This window comes from Orcinus orca, chromosome 6 (genome assembly GCF_937001465.1).
Source record: "Orcinus orca chromosome 6, mOrcOrc1.1, whole genome shotgun sequence".
Taxonomy (NCBI): domain Eukaryota; kingdom Metazoa; phylum Chordata; class Mammalia; order Artiodactyla; family Delphinidae; genus Orcinus; species Orcinus orca.
The window spans coordinates 88,916,956-88,937,575 of record NC_064564.1 but is presented as its reverse complement, the minus strand read 5'-3'; the positions used below and the strand labels follow the sequence as shown (position 1 = coordinate 88,937,575).

Sequence of the window (20,620 nt, the reverse complement as noted above, 5' to 3'; positions counted from 1 at the left end):
CTTCCTATTTCAAATCAGTTGAGGGTACAGGATGAGGCTGCCTATATAATCTTAAGTTCTTTTTTTCTAAATTTAAAACTTTTCTGCTATTTGAGATAGACAGTGGGTTGGGCTGAGCCATGCTTGCTGTCAATGTCAAGTGTTGAGATTAGCACCACAAATCCTCCACCAGGACTGAGTTTTGGCATCAGGCTTTGTCCATCATCAACCTTGAGTGTGAGAAAAGGCAAGCATGAATGCCATTCTTGGGAAGAAACAGCAGCTGTGCAAAATGAAGGAATCACAGGAGATAGCAAAGCCTGGGGAAAAGGATGGTAGCAACAGAAGTGAGGTAGAAAGCTAGTTCTTAGCTCCTCCAAGTGCCAGCTTAAGAGACTTAGGGTCAAACACTCCCTGCACGGCAAGTACATGAGCCCCCTGAAATTGTAAGATGCCCCAAGAAATGATCTGGTGTTCCCCCCTTGCTTATTTTTTTAGCTCAAAGTCTAACAGTGCTGGAAGTATTTGGAAATCGACACCTCCTCTTTCTCTCACTTTCTTTTTTACCTAGAGGTTACAGTAGAGGATGAACAAAGATGGCAGCCAATACCAAAAAAAACCACCAAAAACAACAACAAAAAAAACCAAACATTTGTTATAAAGCAGAAACTGACACAACATTGTAAAGCAATTATACTCTAATAAAGATGTTAAAAAAAAAAAAACCAAAACAGATTATGAGAGAAGTCTGCATTACACATGGGTAGAATTCACCCCATAAGTCAAAGAACTTTTCAAAATTACAAGGGAGGGAAGGCAGAGGGGACTAGATATTTGAGGTGTTAAGAGACAGGCTGACAGAGCAAGCTTAGTGACTGGCTTTGTAAGTCTACCACTTGAGACTCTGTGTTCTTTATTTACAGAGAGGCAGAAAAAAGAGTTCAGAGCAGAAGCCAGGGTCATAAATTAAGATATCTGAAAGAGAACTTGGGCCTCTCTTTCCATTTTCTTACACTATTTGTTTCCTTCACTTGAAAATATTGTTAGACCAAATTGCAATAGGGCTCACCAAATGGACTCCGTTATGCAGTTTACTCATGCACCTTGCTAGGTCCTGATTTCCCTATTTGATATGAAAAGCTGCTGAACTTCTATTCTTTTCTCTGCTAAAATGCCTAAAAAACTATATTTAGGAGATAAAGAAGCATATTTACAATATGCTTAGCCTTGGAGTCTCCAAGTCAGGGTTATGGAAGAAACTATTCTGAAAACTATCCTTCCATAACCCAACATGTTCACACATCACAAATCCTTATCAAAGTTATGGTTGGGTTTTCACATTTCCAGGTAAAAAATCTGCTCCCTGGCAGTCCTTAAACTTTACCTGACAAACACTGTACACCCTCAGTCCAGGCTCCTCAATCTCTAACATCCCCATTAACACCCCAGTAAACAACAAAATATATCCACTTATCACAGTTCAATCCCACTTGAGCATCTGTAGCCACTATTTTGATATAATCATGTTCCAAAAGCTGACTGAGTGTCCAACAGCAGCAAAGGATAGACATGTTGGCGCCAGTGATACTGAAGTTTGGTTTTTAACTGCATTTTTTGTCAGTTTGGCTGGGAAGATTTGGACAGCTGGAAGTGAGCTTCTCCATCATTTTCTGTTTCTTTCTTTGTAACAATTTTCCACCTGTGAAGCCCAACACCCCACCACCAAGTGCAGCTGCAATTCCTGCCACTTTGAAGCCTGCAAGGAGGCCAATCGGACCCCCCACCACTCCTCCGATGAGTGCACCTGCCACAGGCAGAGCTGCCAGCTTGTATTTTGCAGCCTGTAAAAAAAAAAAATTCAATTTAGAAATTGAGTTGAGAATATCTCCCTGTGGTGATGTGCATTTTCCTCTCATTACTCCTGGCAATGCCTCTTTAACTCGTGGTACATAATTAACCTTAGAGATCGTTCTGGGGTCAGGGGAGGGGAGAAAATATTCCACAGGTACTACAATTGCTCCAGACCTCAGAACTTAAGAGAAATGAGCTACAAAGAGTAGACTGCTATAAATTGATTTTACTTGCAAAACAATCAATCCACTAACTATCTAGCTGGCTTATTTAAACAGTTTCACCAGCCACAGATACTCCCAAAGCTTTTAAATTGCAGAGATTATTTTGTGCGAATACCTGGGGTTAAAAGCAACATTCTATGGGAAACAAATTGACCCACTCCATGTGTGCTGTCACGCCCTTACAATTTTGCCCCTATTGGATTCTGGAAACCCTCTCTATGCCTCTCCCTGAACTCCTGCAAATATCCCCTTGTAACACCAAATGCCTTAAAGTAGGGCTTCAGTTTATTCTCTTTGAAAAAATTTCTCTCCCAACAGAATGAATCTTAGAGCAGAATATTACAAGAGCCATTGATTTCTCGCACTACCTATGTGTCATTTCTTCCTTATTTTCTTAATTGCTGGTTCCCTCAACATTAAAGAGAGCAGATCAATTGGGTTAATACTAGGGATTCCTGAGAGCCAGAGTACCATTGATTTGTCAGCAGGAGCAGAATCTTACCTTCCCCAAGTTTTTGGTTCCCTCTTCAATGTTCACAGCAGCACTGTTGACATGGTCTTCAACGCTGTCAATCTTCTCCTGCTGAGACTAGATGCAAAGGAATTATGAGTGAGCGTCCCTGCTGGGGAGCAGCAGTCAGCCAATACACACTATTTTAATTCCTGTAATCAGAGCCCTGGGTACTGCAGCCTTGCAGTCTTAATAGCATCTGATAAACGATGTCGAAAGTAAAATTCACTCATATGAAAAAAAGAGGGTAACTTAATTATTAGATGAGGGTGGCACCTTTATAGGAAAAAGCATCTCACACTAAAATTCAATCAAACATACAAACATATTATTCTCCAAATGAATCTACTTTCCAGGAGGAAAAATATCTAAATAAGCATTTACGTGTCATGTTGGGTTTTACAGAAAAAAACAAAAACAAAATCAAACCAAAAAGCCTTTTCTAACTTACCTTCTTTGAAGCTTCAGTTTAAAACAGGCAAACTTCCTTAGGAGTTAAATGCCCTTGATCCAATAAACACAAATTATTATATTTTAGGAATAAGAATATAATATGGCTTGATCTGCCATGAAATTGTTCCACCTGTGATATGCACTAGGGAGTAGTAAATGAATTTACTGTCCCATGTTTTATTTTTGGCCCATGTTTTACACCTGTACACTTTAATACATTTTAAAATCGTGACAAGTTAAAATGTTTCAGATCCAACATATTAATAAAGCATTCTACATAAAAAGGCAACACCTGTGCTGACACAACAGCAACTCATGGAATCTCTGGGTAGAAGGAATGTTTAGGTCATTGAGTGCAATTTTCCCCTCAGCTGTGTGAAGCCTCACTACACTTCTGACAAGTGGCTACTGAATCTCTGCTCAAACACCTCCAGTGACAGGAACTCACTACTTGACACAGGAACACACTTTTATTTATTTTTTATTTATTAAAAATTCTTAAAATTTTATTTATTTATTTTTGGCTGTTTTGGGTCTTTGCTGCTGTGCGCGGGCTTTTTCCAGTTGCGGTGACGGGGGGCTACTCTTCATTGCGGTGCAAGGGCTTCTCATTGCAGTGGCTTTTCTTGTTGTGGAGCATGGGCTCTAGGCACACGGGCTTCAGTAGTTGTGGCACATGGGCTCAGTAGTTGTGGCTCACGGGCTCTAGAGCACAGGCTCAGTAGCTGTGGTGCACGGGCTTAGTTGCTCCGTGGCACGTGGGATCTTCCCGGACCAGGGCTCGAACCTGTGTCCCCTGCATTGGCAGGTGGATTCTTAACCACTGTGCCACAGGGAAGTCCCACACTCCCATTTTTAAATCAACTTATTCATACGGAATTTACATATGATAATACGCGGCCAATTTTTAGGGCATATACTTTGATTAGTTCTGACAAATGTATAAACCCACGTAACCACAATCACATCAACATATACACTATTTAGTTTTTGTTTTTTTTAATTCACAGAAAAAAGAAGAGATTCCCTCTTTGATCCCAGCTAAATTTCAACTTCTACAATGACTGTGAAATAATTCAACTTTAATCCTGAAGTATTTGATTGCCCTTATGTAACTGACCTCTTCATTTATACTGAAGCAATTATAACTAACACACTGTTCTAATTCCAATCATTTCATTTGAGAACATGAAACCCAAACAACACATCTAATTTTTCTCCACAGTTGCTTTCTACCAGTATCAATGACATTCTTTCCCTTCTCATATCCTTTTCACTACTGGAGCTTTACATGGTATCCCTTCATTCCCATATTCTCCACTACTATCTTGACATCTCTAACACAATCCCTAAAAAAGTTCTTTATCAGTTTTCCTTCCAACATCTCTGTCAGAGCAAATACAACAGTGGTTCTCATGCATGAGTGTGCACCAGAATCACCTGGAGGACTTCTCAAAACACAGGTTGCTGGGCCCCATCCCCAGAGTTTGATTTAGCAGGCTTGGGATGAGGCCTGAGAATTTGCATTTCTAATGAGTTCCCAGGTGACGCTGATGGTGCAACTCCATGATTCTCATACTTTAAAAACCACTAGTATCTATACACCATAGGATTAAGGGCACAACCTTTGGTCAGATGTCCTGTGTTCAAATCCCAGCACTATCACTGTGCGCCCTTGGACAAATTACTCAAGCTCTCTAGGTGTCAGTATTCTCATCTGCCAACTGAGGATAATGATCCTTACACCTCACACAGCTGAACTGAGGATAAAATGAGACAGTGTCTGTAGAGTATGAGGGTAAAAATTTGAAAAGTCATTGTCTTCCCAAGAAAGCTTAACTCCCATCTTTTCTATCAAAAAATATATCAAACTTTTTCCTGTGATGCTTGAAAATTTCTGGGGCACTACAACATTAAATCTCTCGTAGCATTCACTCATTCATTCATTCAATTTGTATTTTCCTCAGACAATAAAACTTCTTTTATGTTGGCTTTCTTTTTCCAACCCAAAGAGGCATCGAGTGCCAGTGCTTGTAACATTCAGCTTGTCTTGATTTCTGTCGTTATTTCTATTTGGGACACCCCCAACATTTTCAGTTCTTGCCAGAAAGCCTATGCTAGCAGATCAGTCACAGGTATAAAATATCAACCGTCATATCTTGACTAGTTGAGGAGTAGAGGGAAAAGGCAACATGTCTCCTTTCTCTCAGCCCCAAAATAATTCTGCCATGATGGTACAGGCTGCCAGGATTATTGCCATTTCTATACTCCAAGAGTGATTTCAAGACCTCAGGAGAAAAAATATTTTTAATGATTTTTTCTAAAAAGGTTGGATACTGAAGCTCTATGACCTTTTTTCAATAAAGTGTAATTTAAAAAAGTTTTTAATATTTTTTTCCAAGGGCATGGAGTCAAGATGGCAGCACGGGAGGACGCGGAGTTCGCATCTTCCTACAACTAGGGCACCTGCCGGACGCTGGTGGGGGACCTTGAAGCCCAAGGAGATGGGAGGAGGAACCCCCAAGCGACGGGATAGGATGTGGGGGGGAGTAAGGGGGGAGGAGAAGTGGAGGCTGGACAGGACCGGTGCCCGTGAGGGGTGGCTGGGTGAGGGGAGGGGTTCCCACGCCTGGAGGAACCCTCAGGGGCTCGGAAGACCAGGGGAGGCCCGGTGGGCGTTTCCCCTGCCCACTTGGGCCCCGGGAAGCCTGCTGGGCTCCTGAGCCTGGTCCTCTGCCCTCTGGTGCCCCCTCCGGCCGCATGGGTCCTAGGGGTGTGGGAGGGATGCAGTGGGGAGAAGAGGAGGAGAGGTGGACAGTGGACAGGGAACCCTCTGGGACCAGAGGATCAGGGGAAGTGCTGCAGGCATTTCCCCTGCCCACTCGGCCCTGGGAAGCCTGTTGAACTTCCACATCTGGTCCCCTGCCTTCTGGGGCCACCCTCTGGCCACATGGGTCCTAGGGGCATAGGAGTGGGGGGGAAGAAGAGAGGCTAACAGGGAGGGAAGCTCTGGGATCGGAGGATGGGGGAACACGCCTAGCATATCCCCGACCCGCTCAGGCCCAGGGATCCTGCTGGGGTCCTGGACCTGGTCCTCTGCCCTCCAAGGCCAGAGGCACTCCTGGGCCCCTCCTTTTCCAGCCCTGTGGGCCCTAAACATAGGTCCCGCCCATCACCTAAACCCTGCCCCTGCCTAAGCCCCATGCCCCACAGCCAAGGCCTTTTCCGGCTTCTTTTTTTCTCCTCTTTTTTGCTATTGTGATTGTTTTACATTCTGGTTGTTGTTTCATCTATATATATTTTTTTGATAAATTTATTTATTTTATTATTTTTGGCTGCGTTGGGTCTTTGTTGCTGCACATGGGCTTTCTCTAGCTGTGGCAAGCAGGGGCTACTGTTCGTTGCAGTGCGCGTGGTTCTCATTGTGGTGGCTTTTCTTGTTGTGGAGCAGGGGCTCTAGGCACACTGGCTTCAGTAGTTGTGGTGCATGGGCTCAGCAGTTGTGCCTCGTAGGCTTTAAAGCACAGGCTCAGTAGTTGTGGCACATGGGCTTAGTTGCTCCATGGCCTGTGGGATCTTCCTGGGCCAGAGCTTGAACCTGTGTCCCTTGCACTGGCAGGTAGATTCCTAACCACTGCACCACCAGGGAACACCCTCATCTATATTTTAATTTTTTTCTAACATATCTGTTAGTTTTCTAATTTATTTTATTTTTTACTCTTTCTTATTGTTCTGCTCCTTTTTTTGTGCCATCCTGCACGGCTTGTGGGATCTAGGTTCACAAGTCAGGGGTCAGGCCTGAGCTCCTGCGGTGGGAGCTCTGAGTCCGAACCACTCAACTAACAGAGAACCTCAGACCCCAGGGAATATTCAACAGAGTGAGGTATCCTGGAGGTCCTCATCTTGGCACCAAGACCCAGCTCTACCCAACAGCCTACAAACTCCAGTGCTGGAAGCCTCAGGCCAACCAACCAGTAAGACAGGAACACAATCCCACCTGTCCAAAAAAAAAAAAAGGGATGACAAAATATATGGCACAGATGAAGGAACAAGGTAAAAACCTACAAGACCAAATAAATGAAGAGGAAATAGGCAACCTACCTGAAAAAGAATTCAGAGTAATGATAGTAAAGATGATCCAGAATCTCTGAAATTGAATGGAGGCATGGATTGAGAAAATACAAGAAATGTTTAACAAAGATCTAGAAGAACTAAAGAACAAACCATCAGAGATGAACAACAAAATAACTGAAATGAAAAATACACTAGAAGGAATCAGTAACAGAATAACTAAGGCAGAAGAATGAGTAAGTGAGCTGGAAGACAGAATGGTAGAAATAACTGCTGAGGAGAAGAATAAAGAAAAAAGAATGAAAAGAATTGAAGACAATCTCAGAGACCTCTGGGACAGCACTAAACACACCAACATTTGAATTATAGGGGTCCCAGAAGAAGAAGAGAAAAAGAAAGGGTCTGAGAAAATATTCAAAGAGATTATAGTGGAAAATTTCCCTAACATGGGAAAGGAAATAGTCACCCAAGTCCAGGAAGCACAGAGAGTCCCATACAAGATAAATCCAAGGAGAAACACACCAAGACACATATTAAACAAACAAACAAAGATTAAATTCAAAGAAAAAATATTAAAAGCAGCAAGGGAAAAGCAAAAAATAACATACAAAGGAATCCCCCTAAGGTTACCAGCTGATTTTTCTGCAGGCCAGAAGGGAGTGGCAGGATATTCTTAAAGTTATGAAAGAGAAAAACGCACAACCAAGATTACTCTACCCAGCAAGGATCTCATTCAGATTTGATGGAGAAATCAAAAGCTTTACAGAGAAGCAAAAGCTAAGCGAATTCAGCACCACGAACCCAGCTTTACAAATGCTAAAGGAACTTCTCTAGGCAGGAAACACAAGAGAAGAAAAAGACCCACAAAAATAACCCCAAAACAATTAAGAAAGTGGTAATAGGAACATACATTCAATAATAACCTTGAATGTAAATGGACTAAATGCTCCAACCAAAAGACACAGACTGGCTGAATGGATACAAAAACAAGACCCATATATATGCTGTCTACAAGAGACCCGCTTCAGACCTAGGGACACATACAGACTGAAAGTGAAGGGTTGGAAAAAGATATTCTATGCAAATGGAAATCAAAGGAAAGCAGGAGGAGCAGTACTTGTATCAGATAAAATAGACTTTAAAATAAAGACTGTTACAAGAGATAAGGAAGGACACTACATAATGATCGAGGGATCAATCCAAGAAGAAGATATAACAATTATAAATATTTATGCACCCAACACAGGAGCACCTACCTCAATACATGAGGCAAACGCTAACAACCATAAAAGGGGCAATTCACAGTAACACAATAAGAGAAGGGGAATTCAACACCCCACTTACACCAATGGACAGATCATCCAGACAGAAAATAAATAAGGAAACACAAGCTTTAAATGACACAATAGACCAGATAGATTTAATTGATATTTATAGGGCATTCCACCTGAAAGTGGCAGAATACACTTTCTTCTCAAGTGCACACGGAGTATTCTCCAGGACAGACCACATCTTGGGCCACAAATCAAGCCTTGGAAAATTTAAGAAAACTGAAATCGTACCAAGCATCTTTTCTGACCACAATACTATGGATTAGAAATTAGTTACAGGAAAAATGTTACAGGAAAAAAACTCCACAAATACATGGAGGCTAAACAGTGCACTACTGAATAACCAAGAGATCACTGAAGAAATCAAAGAGGAAATAAAAAAAATACATAGAAACAAATGACAATGAAAACACAACGACCCAAAACCTACGGGACTCAACAAAAGCAGTTCTAAGAAGGAAGTTTACAGCAATTCAATCTCACCTCAAGAAACAAGAAAAATCTCAAATAAACAATCTAAACTTACACCTAAAGCAACTAGAGAAAAAAGAACAAAGAAAACCCAAAGTCAGTAGAAGGAAAGAAATCATAAAGGTCAGAGCAGAAATAAATGAAACAGAAACAAAGAGAACAACAGCAAAGATCAATAAAACTAAAAGTTGGTTCTTCGAGAAGATCAACAAAATTGATAAACCTTTAGCCAGACTCATCAAGAAAAAAAGGGAGAGGACGCAAATCAATAAAATTATAAATGAAAAAGGAGAAATCACAGACAATGCAGAAATACAAAGGATTATAAGAGACTACTACAAACAACTATATGCCAATAAAATGGACAACCTTGAAGAAATGGACAAATTCTTGAAAAGGTACAATTTTCTAACACTGAACCAGGAAGAATTAGAAAATATAAACAGACCAATCACAAGTAATGAAATTGAAACTGTTATTAAATCTTCCAACAAACAAAGCCCAGGACCAGATGGCTTCACAGGTGAATTCTATCAAACATTTAGAGAAGAGCTAACACCCATCCTTCTCAAACTCTTCCAAAAAATTGCAGAGGGAGGAACACTCCCACATTCGTTCTATGAGGCCACCATCACCCTGATACCAAAACCAGACAAAGATATCCCCAAAAAAGAAAATTACAGACCACTATCACTGATGAACATAGATGCAAAAATCCTCAACAAAATACTAGCAAACAGAATCCAACAACACATTAAAAGAATCATACACCATGATCAAGTGGGGTTTATCCCAGGAATGCAAGGATTTTTCAAAATATGCAAATCAATCAATGTGATACACCATATTAACAATTAAGGGAAAAAAAACATGTGATCATCTCAATAGATGCAGAAAAAGCTTTTGACAAAACTCAACACTGATTTATGTTAAAAACTCTCCACAAAATGGGCATAGAGGTAACCTACCTCAACATAATATAGGCCATGTATGACAAACACACAGCAAACATCATTCTCAATCGTGAAAAACTGAAAGCATTTCCACTAAGCTCAGGAACAAGACAAGGATGTCACTCTCGCCACTCTTATTCAACATAGTTTTCGAAGTCCTAGCCAAGGCACTCAGAGAAGAAAAAGAAATAAAAGGAATACCAAGTGGAAAAGAAGAAGTAAAACTGTCACTGTTTGCAGATGACATGATACTATACATAGAAAATCCAAAAGATGCCACCAGAAAACTACCAGAACTAATCAATGAATTTGGTAAGGTTGCAGGATACAAAATTAATGCACAGAAATCTCTTGCATTCCTATACACCAACAATGAAAAATCAGAAAGAGAAATTAAGGAAACAATCCAATTTACCATTGCAATAAAAAAATAAAATACCTAGGAACAAACCTACCTAAGGAGGAAAAAGACCTGTATTCAGAAAACTATAAAACACTGATGAGGGGCTTCCCTGGTGGCACAGTGGTTGAGAGTCTGCCTGCCGATGCAGGGGACACAGGTTCGTGCCCTGGTCCGGAAAGATCCCACATGCTGCGGAGCAGCTGGGCCCGTGAGCCATGGCCGCTGAGCCTGCGCGTCCAGGGCCTGTGCTCCACAACGGGAGAGGCCACAACAGTGAGAGGCCCGTGTACCGCAAAAAAACCACACAAAAAACACTGATGAAAGAAATCAAAGATGACATAAACAGATGAAGAAATATACCATGTTCTTGTATTGGAAGAATCAATATCATGAAAATGACTATACTACCCAAAGCAATCTACATACTCAGTGCAATCCCTATCAAATTACCAATGTCATTCTTGAGAATGCCAAATAGCCAAAGCAATCTTGAGAAAGAAAAATGGAGCTGGAGGAATCAGGCTCCCTGACTTCAAACTATACTATGAAGCAGCAATAATCAAGTTAGTATGGTACTGGCACAAAAACAGAAATACAGATCAATGGTACAGGATAGAAAGCCCAGAGATAAACCCACACACATATGGGCACCTAATTTATGACAAAGAAGACAAGAACAAAAAATGGAGAAAAGACAGCCTCTTCCATAAGTGGTGTTGGGAAAACTGGACAGATACATGTAAAAGAATGAAATTAGAACACTACCTAACACCATACACAAAAATAAACTCAAAATGTATTAAAGACCTAAATATAAGACTGGACACTATAAAACTCTTAGAAGAAAACATAGGAAACACTCTGACAAAAACCACAACAAGATCTTTTTTGACCCACCTCTTAGAGTAACGAAAATAAAAACAAAAATAAACAAATGGGACCTAATGAAACTTCAAAGCTTTTGCACAGCAAAGGAAACCATAAACAAGACAAAAAGACAACCCTCAGAATGGGAGAAAATATTTGCAAATGAAGCAACTGACAAAGGATTAATCTCCAAAATATACAAACAGCTCATGGAGCTCAATATCAAAAAAACAAACAACCCAATTAAAAAATGGGCAGAAGACCTAAACGGACTTTTCACCAAAGATATACAGATGCTCAACATCACTAATTATTAGAGAAATTCAAATCAAAACTACAATGAAGTATCACCTCACAGCAGTCAGAATGGCCATCATCAAAAGATCTACAAACAATAAATGCTGGAGAGGGTGTGGAGAAAAGGAAACCCTTTTGCACTGTTGGTGGGAATGTAAATTGATACAGCCACTATGGAGAACAGTATGGAGGTTCCTTAAAAAACTAAAACTAGAACTACCATATGACCCAGCAATCCCACTACTGGGCATATAACCTAAGAGAACCATAATTCAAAAGGACACATGTGCCCCAGTGTTCATTGTAGCACTATTTACAATAGCCAGAACATGGAAACAACCTAAATGTCCAATGACAGATGAATGGATAAAGAAGATATGGTACACATATACAATGGAATATTACTCAGCCATAAAAAGGAACGAAATTGGGTCATTTATAGAGATGTGAATGGACCTAGAGTCTGTCATACAGAGTGAAGTAAGCCAAAAAAACAAATATCGTATATTAACGCATATATGTGAAAGCTAGAAAAATGGTATACAGATGAACCTATATGCAAGGCAGGAATAGAGATGCAGACACAGAGAATGGACACATGGACACAGGTGGGGAAGGAGACGGTGGGACGAATTGGGAGATTAGGATTGACATATATACACTACTATGCATAAAATAGATAGCTAATGGGAACATGCTATAATGCACAGGAAGCTCAGCTTGGTGCTCTGTGACGACCTAGACGTGTGGGATGGTGGGGGGGTGAGGGTGGGTTGGAGGGAGGTCCAAGAGGAAGGGAATATAGGTATACATATAGCTGATTCACTTCATTGTACAGCAGAAACTAACACAACATTGTAAAGCAATTATACTCCAATTAAAAAAAATTTTTTTCACTAAAATCCTTTGGAATAATTGGAGAAAGGACCACAAAACAAAATGAAGCCTGAGATCACTGATTATTTGAACTGTAATATTCCCCATCACCGCAATCACCAGTACTTGATAAAGCCTATCTCACCCTGGACAGTAGTCCACACCTGTAAAGACATATTTACTGATATCAGGAAGCTTGCTTAAATAATGGCATGGAGGTAAAGCAAAGCACAGACCAGCCCCTCTCCTGGGATCAACAAACAGTTGGCCCTCTTTCTTTTTATACGTTCTTCTTCCCCTATTTTGCTTGATTTGAATCTCAAATTTTGCCCATATTTTCAAATTCTATTCCTTGAGTAAGGAGGACTCAGTGATATAGTTAGACAATTATAGCTAGGCAGCAAATTGGTGTCAGAGTTGTCTATCACTGTCCATAGAATGCCAAAATAGACTCCGTTCAGAGCTGAATCTGGTCACCACTTGTCCACTATGACCTTGGCTCTTTATGCTGGGCCAAACCATACATACATAACTTTATCCTGGTACAGCACACCAAGGTCCTAACAACAGTGGCAGCTCAGAAGCCTACACACCACTATCTACCAGCCATCCCTTTTTGCTTCTGATTTGCTTATGTTTGCTTTCATCTCCTAGGCCTCCCAAATCTGACAACCATTAAACTTCCTTTTTAACATTTGGCACCTCATATATGCTCTCAACATCCCTTTAACAATGAGTTAAAACCATTTACGAGAGACTCTGTAGCTTTCTCAAACTAGAGTAATGTATAGACTTTTCCCTTTTTAAAGGAAAACAATTCTCGAAATACTCTAAGAATATGTCTATGGATTTTAAGAAACACTGAATTAGGTTTCCTTGTCTGCCTGAAAAAAATAACAGAATCTTAATAAGTAGTTATAGGAGCACCTAAGAGTCTGAAAAAATGTGATTTATTAATATTTGTCAAGTAGAATGCAATTTAGGCATTTGAAGTCAAAACTAATGAAGAATTGTTTTTCCCTTGCTGGTAGTTGTACAGTTTAATCAGTGTGCTTGGAAAGCTACAGGTTTAAGAAGCTAATGCCAAAATTCCAGGTATGCTCCTTTATTCTTCACTCTCTAAATTCCAGCCAGCTTTCAAGGCCAGCTTTAGTCTTAGATCCCAACCAAGTGAGCTATCTTGGTTCTGAACTCCAAAGATACATAATCTATATGCCTTAATTAACATGCAATCATATACAAAGAAAAGCCCAGAAACAAACACTATGAGATACAGGCAGAGTATACTGTCCTACAGTAGGCAATAAACAGAGTAGGTAAGTATGGTGTTGACATTAGGAGATTTTAGTAATAGGAAAGGGACTATAGGAACCATAGCACTAAAATGTCTAAAGGTATTAGTGGTGGCAAAGCAGAATACCAAGCAAAGAGGGAATCTAATAAGGGAGGGACAAAAGAAGGAATGTAGTGGGTCAGTGTGGTAGGGAAGGGAGTGGGAAATAGTAGAAAATATCTCATGGAGTCTTCCCACCAATTTACAAAGCTAGTGTTGTTAACATCCTCAAGGTCGCATTGGTAATAAATGGAGGAATCTGATCTAATCTATTACAACCCAGTTTTATGCATTGGGACTAAAACTTGATTATAAGAGCCATAAGGAATAAGACAAAAGGTAGAGACAAAACTGGACTAGTAGCAGTGGTGATGTGCTGTTGAGCGAATGGCCCAGAGTTCTTCTAATTCCCCTTGACTAGAAATAGGGTTGGTTCCACAGTTACAGGAATAGAAGAGGACACTTGAGCAATAAGGTTGAAGAAAAAAGCAGGGTGCCTAGTAGATATTAATTTATTAACATGTATTGGACCACATGTGGATCTCTCAATGGCTTTGCAAGTACTTTTTTATTGTGGTAAAAATATATATAAAATTAACAATTTTTAAGTGTACAATTCAGTGGCATTAAGTACATTCACAATGTTGTGTAACTATCTTGACTAAACTATAGGTTCTTTTTTAATACTATTCTCTATTCTTCATTGAGTTTGGCACAGTGTTATGCACATAGAAAGCACTCCATAAATACATGGTTAATTAGCCTAGATACTATCATGACCATGTGATGATAATGAGAGGATGTGGTCACTCTTGTTACGTTCCCAAATCATATGGTGTCTAAATGGAGTTTCTGTTGAGTGCTTGACAATGTGGTCATGAGAACTCACTCACCCTGGGAACAGTAATCAGGGGTTCTCCCTTGAGCTTTTGCCTAATAGCATTCTGTCTCATGTCCTTACACAGACTATTATAAATAGGACATTTGTTTACAGCCATGGCTATACCCAAAGTTTTCCTGCACAAATCTTCCTCAGATTAGGGGCTAGGAGCTGCTTACATAATGTAATCAGAAATGCAACTTGTTAAATGGCCACAAACCCTTAATTCCCCTTCCATGTGCCTATTCCACTGGAAGAGAAATGTATTCCTTTTGAATGAGAAGAACTTTGTACATGTTTAGTTTGTTTTTTATATCAACTTTGAGGTATAATTTACATACACTGTAACTTATCCATGTTATCATGTACATATCGATGACTTTTGGCAAATGTAAATATTTGTGTAACCATACAGATTTTACAACCTATGTACAGATTTTACAAACTGCATTAGATCAGATTATGAGTTACAATTATTGAATAAATCTTGATTGTAAAAACAACAAATATTTTGGGATTTATATTGTATTATTCCCTTTTATATGCAAATATATTAACACACTATACAGATACCTAATTCAGAAATTTCAAACATTTTGCTGCTTCTGATTTAGAAGCATTTAAAAAAGGAAAATGCTTTTAACAATTTACTGTACTCAATTTTAGGCATTACATTCCAAGAAAAAAATCCACAAACTAGAAAACAAGCAGAGTAAGTCGCTAGTACTGAAAAGCTGAGAAATCATATTCTAGAAAGAACACATTAGAGAATCAAGAGTTCTTAAGAGAAGAAAATATGCTGAGGTGTGGTAGGGTTAGGAAGGATAATGTTCATCTCAAAGAAGTGAAAAACTTTTTGTTTTTTTTCCCTCTCCATTATGGTTTATTACAGGATATTGAACATAGTTCCCTGTGCTATACAGGGAACTATATTCAATAGGACCTTGTTGTTTATCCCCTTCTATATATAATAATTTGCATCTGCTAATTCCGAATTCCCAATCCATCCCTCCCTAGCCCCACTTCCGCCTTGGCAACCACAAGTCTGTTCTCTATGTCTGTGAGTCTGTTCTGTTTCGTAAATAAGTTCATTTGTGTCATATTTTAGATTCCACATATAAGTGATATCATATGGTATCTTTCTCTTTCTGACTTACTTCACTTAGTATGATAATCTCTAGGTTCATTCATGTTGCTGCAAATGGCATTATTTCATTCTTTTTTATGGCTGAGTAGTATAGAGAAAACCCTAATGACTCCATAAAAAAACTACTAGAAATGATAAATGAATTCACCAACGTAGCAGGATACAAGATTAGCATACAGAAATCTGTTGCATTTCTTTACACTAACAATGAAATATCAGAAAGAGAAAGTAAAAAAACAATCCCTTTTAAAATCACATCAACAACAACAAAAAAAACTTAGGAATAAACCTGACCAAGGAGGTGAAATAATTGAAAGCTGAGAACTATAAAACACTGATAAAGGAAACTGAAGATGATGCAAAGAAATGTAAAGATATCCCATGTTCTTCAATTGGAGAAATTCATATTGTTAAAATGGCCATAATCCCAAGGCAATCTACAGATTTAATATTATCCTTATCAGATTACCCATGACATTTTTCACAGACCTACAACAAATAATCCTGAAATTTATATGGAATCATAAAAGACCCAGAATTGCCAAAGCAATCCTGAAGAAAAAGAACAAAGCAGGAGGCATAACCTTCCCAGACTTCAGACAATACTACAAAGCTACAGTAATCAAAACAGTGTGGTACTGGCACAAAAAAAAAAGACATATGGATCAATGCAACAGAAAAGAGAGCCCCGAAATAAACCCACACACCTACAGTCAAATCTTCGACAAAGGAGGCAAGAATATACAATGGGAAAAAGACAGTTTCTTCAGCAAGTGGTGCTGGGAAAGTTGGGCAGCTGCATGTAAATCAATGAAGTTAGAACACATCCTCTCACCATACACAAAAATAAACTCAAAATGGCTTAAAGGCTTAAATGCAAGACTGACCCCCGAAAACTCCTATAAGAGAACACAGACAAAATATTCTCTGACATAAACTGTGGCAAAGTTTTCTTTCTAGGTCAGTATCCTAAGGCAATTGAAATAAAAGCAAAAATAAACAAACAAGACCTAATCAAACTTATAAGCTTTTGCACAGCAAAGGAAACCATAAATAAAAATGAAAATACAACCTATGGATTGGGAGAAAGTATTTGCAAACAATGCAACAAGGGATTAATTTCCAAAATATAAAACAGCTCATACAACTCAATAACAAAAAAACAAACAATCCAATCCAAAAATGGGCAGATGACCTAAACACATTTCTCCAAAGAAGACATGCAGATGGCCAATAGGCACAAGAAAAGATGCTCAATATCGCTATTAGAGAAATGCAAATCAAAACTACAAAGGGGTACCACCTACCACCGGTCAGAATGATCATCATTAAAAGGTCTACAAATATCAAATACTGTAGAGGGTATAGAAAAGGGAACCCTCCTATACTGCTGGTGGGAATGTATATTGGTACAGCCACTCTAGAAAACAGCATGGAAGTTCCTCAAAAAACTGAAAACAGTTGCCATATGATCCAGCAATCCCACACCTCTGCATATATCTGAAGAAAACTGTAATGTGAAAAGACACATTCACCCCAATGTTCATAGCAGCACTATTTACAATAGCCAAGACATGGAAGCAACCTAAATGCCCATCGACATAGTATCATGTCATCTGCATACACTGACAATTTTACCTCTTCTCTTCCAATTTGGATATGTTTTATTTTTGTCTTGTCTGGGCATCCTTGTCTTATTCCAGATTTTAGTGGGAAGGCTTTCAGCTTTTCACCGCTGAGTATTATGTTGGCTGTGGTGAAAAACTTTTGTATGGTAAAAAGACCAAACTTTTTCAGGATATGGCTCCAGAGGGCAAAAGTACTAGAGGAAAGTTATTAAGGGTAGAGTTTACTTTACATAAGAAAAAACTTCTAAGAGTTAGAGACTCCAAATGGAATGGTTGTATCCCTGCACTGTTATTGTTCAAAAATAGGCAAAAGATCATCTATTTGAGAAGTTGGTGCAAGAGTAGAAGGATTAGATTAGTAGGCCTCCTAAGTCCTTTCCAAAAGGACAATTCTGAGATTGTGTGATCTAGGAACTTCTTCTAATTTAAAGCCAGATGTCAGGGAAACCATAACTCAAAGATGTACAACCCCTAAATCATGGTTTGATCAAGAACAATGAACTAAACCCAGACAGAAGCATACGCAGAAACAGACTTGCACCTGTATATACATACGTATACACACACACACACACACACACACACACACACACACCCCTTCCCACAATTCCTGGGAAGGAAAAATAAGAATAACTTATAAAAATAATGACAAAATCTGTTCTATCTTTCCCACCAAATCTACTTTATGTTCCCTAGTCTATGTTAATAGTATCACTGGCTACCCGGTTATGCAGAATAAAGCCTTAATGTTTATTTTCTTTGACTCTTCCATCTTCCTCCAATTCCTACTAAGTCTACCCCAGAAATACCTCTCAGCTGCCTTTTATCTTTATACTTGTATTGCCATGCTCTCAGTTAAATTCCTGCAATTGATTCCTAAGGTCCTTCCACCTATAATCTCCTCCTCCCTAGGGCTATTATTCACACTGCTAACAGTGATCTTTCTGAAGCACAGGCTATCACATCACTCTAATCTGCTCAAAAATCTACTGGCTCCTTGATACCTACAAAGTAAAGTTCAAATTCTTTGGTATGGCCTTCAGTGGCATCTCAATCTCCTTGCTTAGTTTGCCCATGGTATCTTATGCTTTGGTTACACTGTAGTTCTTGTCATTCCTGAAAGGCTATACCCTTCTTCACTCCATGTTTTTGTTTAGATGTCTTCAAATGCACCCCCTCATTCCCTCCTGTGGAAATTTTACTCATTTTCCAAGGCTCAAGCAAATGCTACCTATCTTGTGACACTATCCTTAATGCTTCTATGTCACAATCCCTGGCTCCCTCCCTTGGAATTAAACAATTCTCCTTGGAGCCAATAATACTTCTTTTCACACCTTATTTTTGCATTTAACAATAATGCTTGAAATTTCAGTTTTGGGTGAGTCCAAGCTTATGGCCACCCACTGTAAATCCTTAAAGGCAGACAGCAGGCTTCATTTATTTCTATATCCAACCTTGTCAGAACCCCAATACCAAGTACCTTTTGTGTAAAAAGTGCTTAATAATTTTTTTTTTAAATTGAACTGGGATTTGAGGACAGTTAGACTTCTGTCCATGGCTCAATACCAGTCTTAAAAATTGTAAATTTGGGACTTCCCTGGTGGCACAGTGGTTAAGAATCTGCCAATGCAGGGGACACGGGTTCGAGCCCTGGTCTGGGAAGATCCCACATGCTGCAGAGCAACTAAGCCCATGCACCACAACTACTGAGCCCACGTGCCACAACTGCTGAAGCCCGCGTGCCTAGAGCCCGTGGTCTGCAACAAGAGAAGCCACTGCAATGAGAAGCCTGCGCACCACAATGAAGAGTAGCCCCCGGTCACTGCAACTAGAGAAAGCCCGCGCGCAGCAACGAAGAACCAACGCAGCCAAAAATAAAAAATTAATGAATTTTTAAAAAAAGAATAAAGATCCTTAATTTTTAAAAAATTGTAAATTCTATTAAAATTCTGCTCAGAAGCCTAGTGATTGATAAAAGTCTCTTATCCTATTAATCTAACATCTCTGAGCCAAAAACAGTTATATACTTACATTCACTAGGAGAGAGAAATCAGTGACCAGTTGGCTAAGTTCAATTAAGTCCTTAAAAAGAAAGAGAAAGAGGAAGTTACTTACTTCCATGCCTCACAGCTACCAAAAGGAAAATCATTTTTAACATACCGCTTCTAAGGTTTCCCATGATTCTGCAGCATTTTGATCTCGAGGAATTTCAGGCAACACATATATCTGAGTCATACTCTGAGGATCAGCTTCATCTTCAGTAGTGTGAAATGTTCCTGGATGAACATAGCCTCATGTTTAGAGTTTATCTGCTTTGTTAGAAAGACGGTAGAATGAATCAATTCCATAAAACAACTACCATGTGAAATGCTTACTAACAGAATTCAGGCTAAAAGTAAATTGATTATATATCTGTGGGCAAGTTACTTAACAAATATTTTTTCTTTAATTATTCTACAAAGTCATCTAAAAAAATTGCTACAAATACAACTTACCCAATCTGAATAACTAGGGCTAGATGTGGAAGTAGCACAAAGTAGAACTATTCTATTTGGCCAATGTTCTATGAAGAGATACCCAGTAGATATGTTTAACACTTTTCATTGCTAAATCATTAACATTTCTTTGGCTATTTTAGTAATAAACATCAGATTCACAAGATTTTAAAAGTAGGGAAGTGATGTATTTTTAGCAATGAAAATCAGTCATTTTTGGTAACAATAAATTTGTCATCAAACTAACATCTCTTACCATATGTATCTTTTTGTACATATTGCCACCCTTCTCCTCAGAGTAATTTTTCTGGCCCATGCCTCCACTGCTTCTATGTCATTTCTGGATTTTAAAAAGTCAGCAACCCATTAAGGCTTTCCTCATTAAACACTGCTATAAAGATGAATTAATTTATACTCCAAACTCCACTTTCAAGTCTTTCTTATTTCCTTCTATTGGTTTTACCAATCCATTCATTAAACTGATATTTATAAAATGCCTACTATATGCCAATCAGTGTGCTAAGGTAAATCACAAAACAGTTCCAAGTCATAGTGGTTAGGGGTATGGGCCTAGTCAGAACGATCTGGGTTAGAATCCTAGTTTGGCTATTTACTAGCTCTTTGACTTGGGAAGGTATTTCACCTCTTTGACTGATTTTCCTCATTTGTAAAATGAGGTGGTATTTATTTTGCACTGTGGCTGGCTTATCTATTAAGAACAAGTGGTTAATAGTTACTATTACTGTCACTGCTACTGCCACTATTGTTAATGGAACTTACTATATAATGTGTGATATAGACATGTTAACAGGCAAGCTCACTATAGTCTGATAAGAACTATGATATGGGT

General features: G+C 39.0%; 1 protein-coding gene across 5 annotated transcripts in view; it reads right to left on the bottom strand.

The window, feature by feature from the left end:
• Positions 1–56: 56 nt before the first annotated feature.
• The window catches only part of STX17 (syntaxin 17), an 80,177-nt gene continuing 59,613 nt past the window's right edge, over positions 57–20,620 (bottom strand). For 4 of the 5 annotated variants that reach the window (XM_004271481.3, XM_033431200.2, XM_033431201.2 and 1 more), the window contains exons 5-8: positions 19,436–19,551; positions 19,307–19,357; positions 2,557–2,643; positions 57–1,820 (exon numbers count right to left, since the gene is read on the bottom strand). In XM_004271481.3, coding sequence (XP_004271529.1) covers positions 1,581–1,820; positions 2,557–2,643; positions 19,307–19,357; positions 19,436–19,551 — 494 coding nt within the window. In that variant the 3' untranslated portion in view covers positions 57–1,580. Of the gene's footprint in view, positions 1,821–2,556; positions 2,644–4,257; positions 7,166–19,306; positions 19,358–19,435; positions 19,552–20,620 lie in introns of those variants that run through there. The other variant, XM_049710991.1, reaches the window with a different exon arrangement.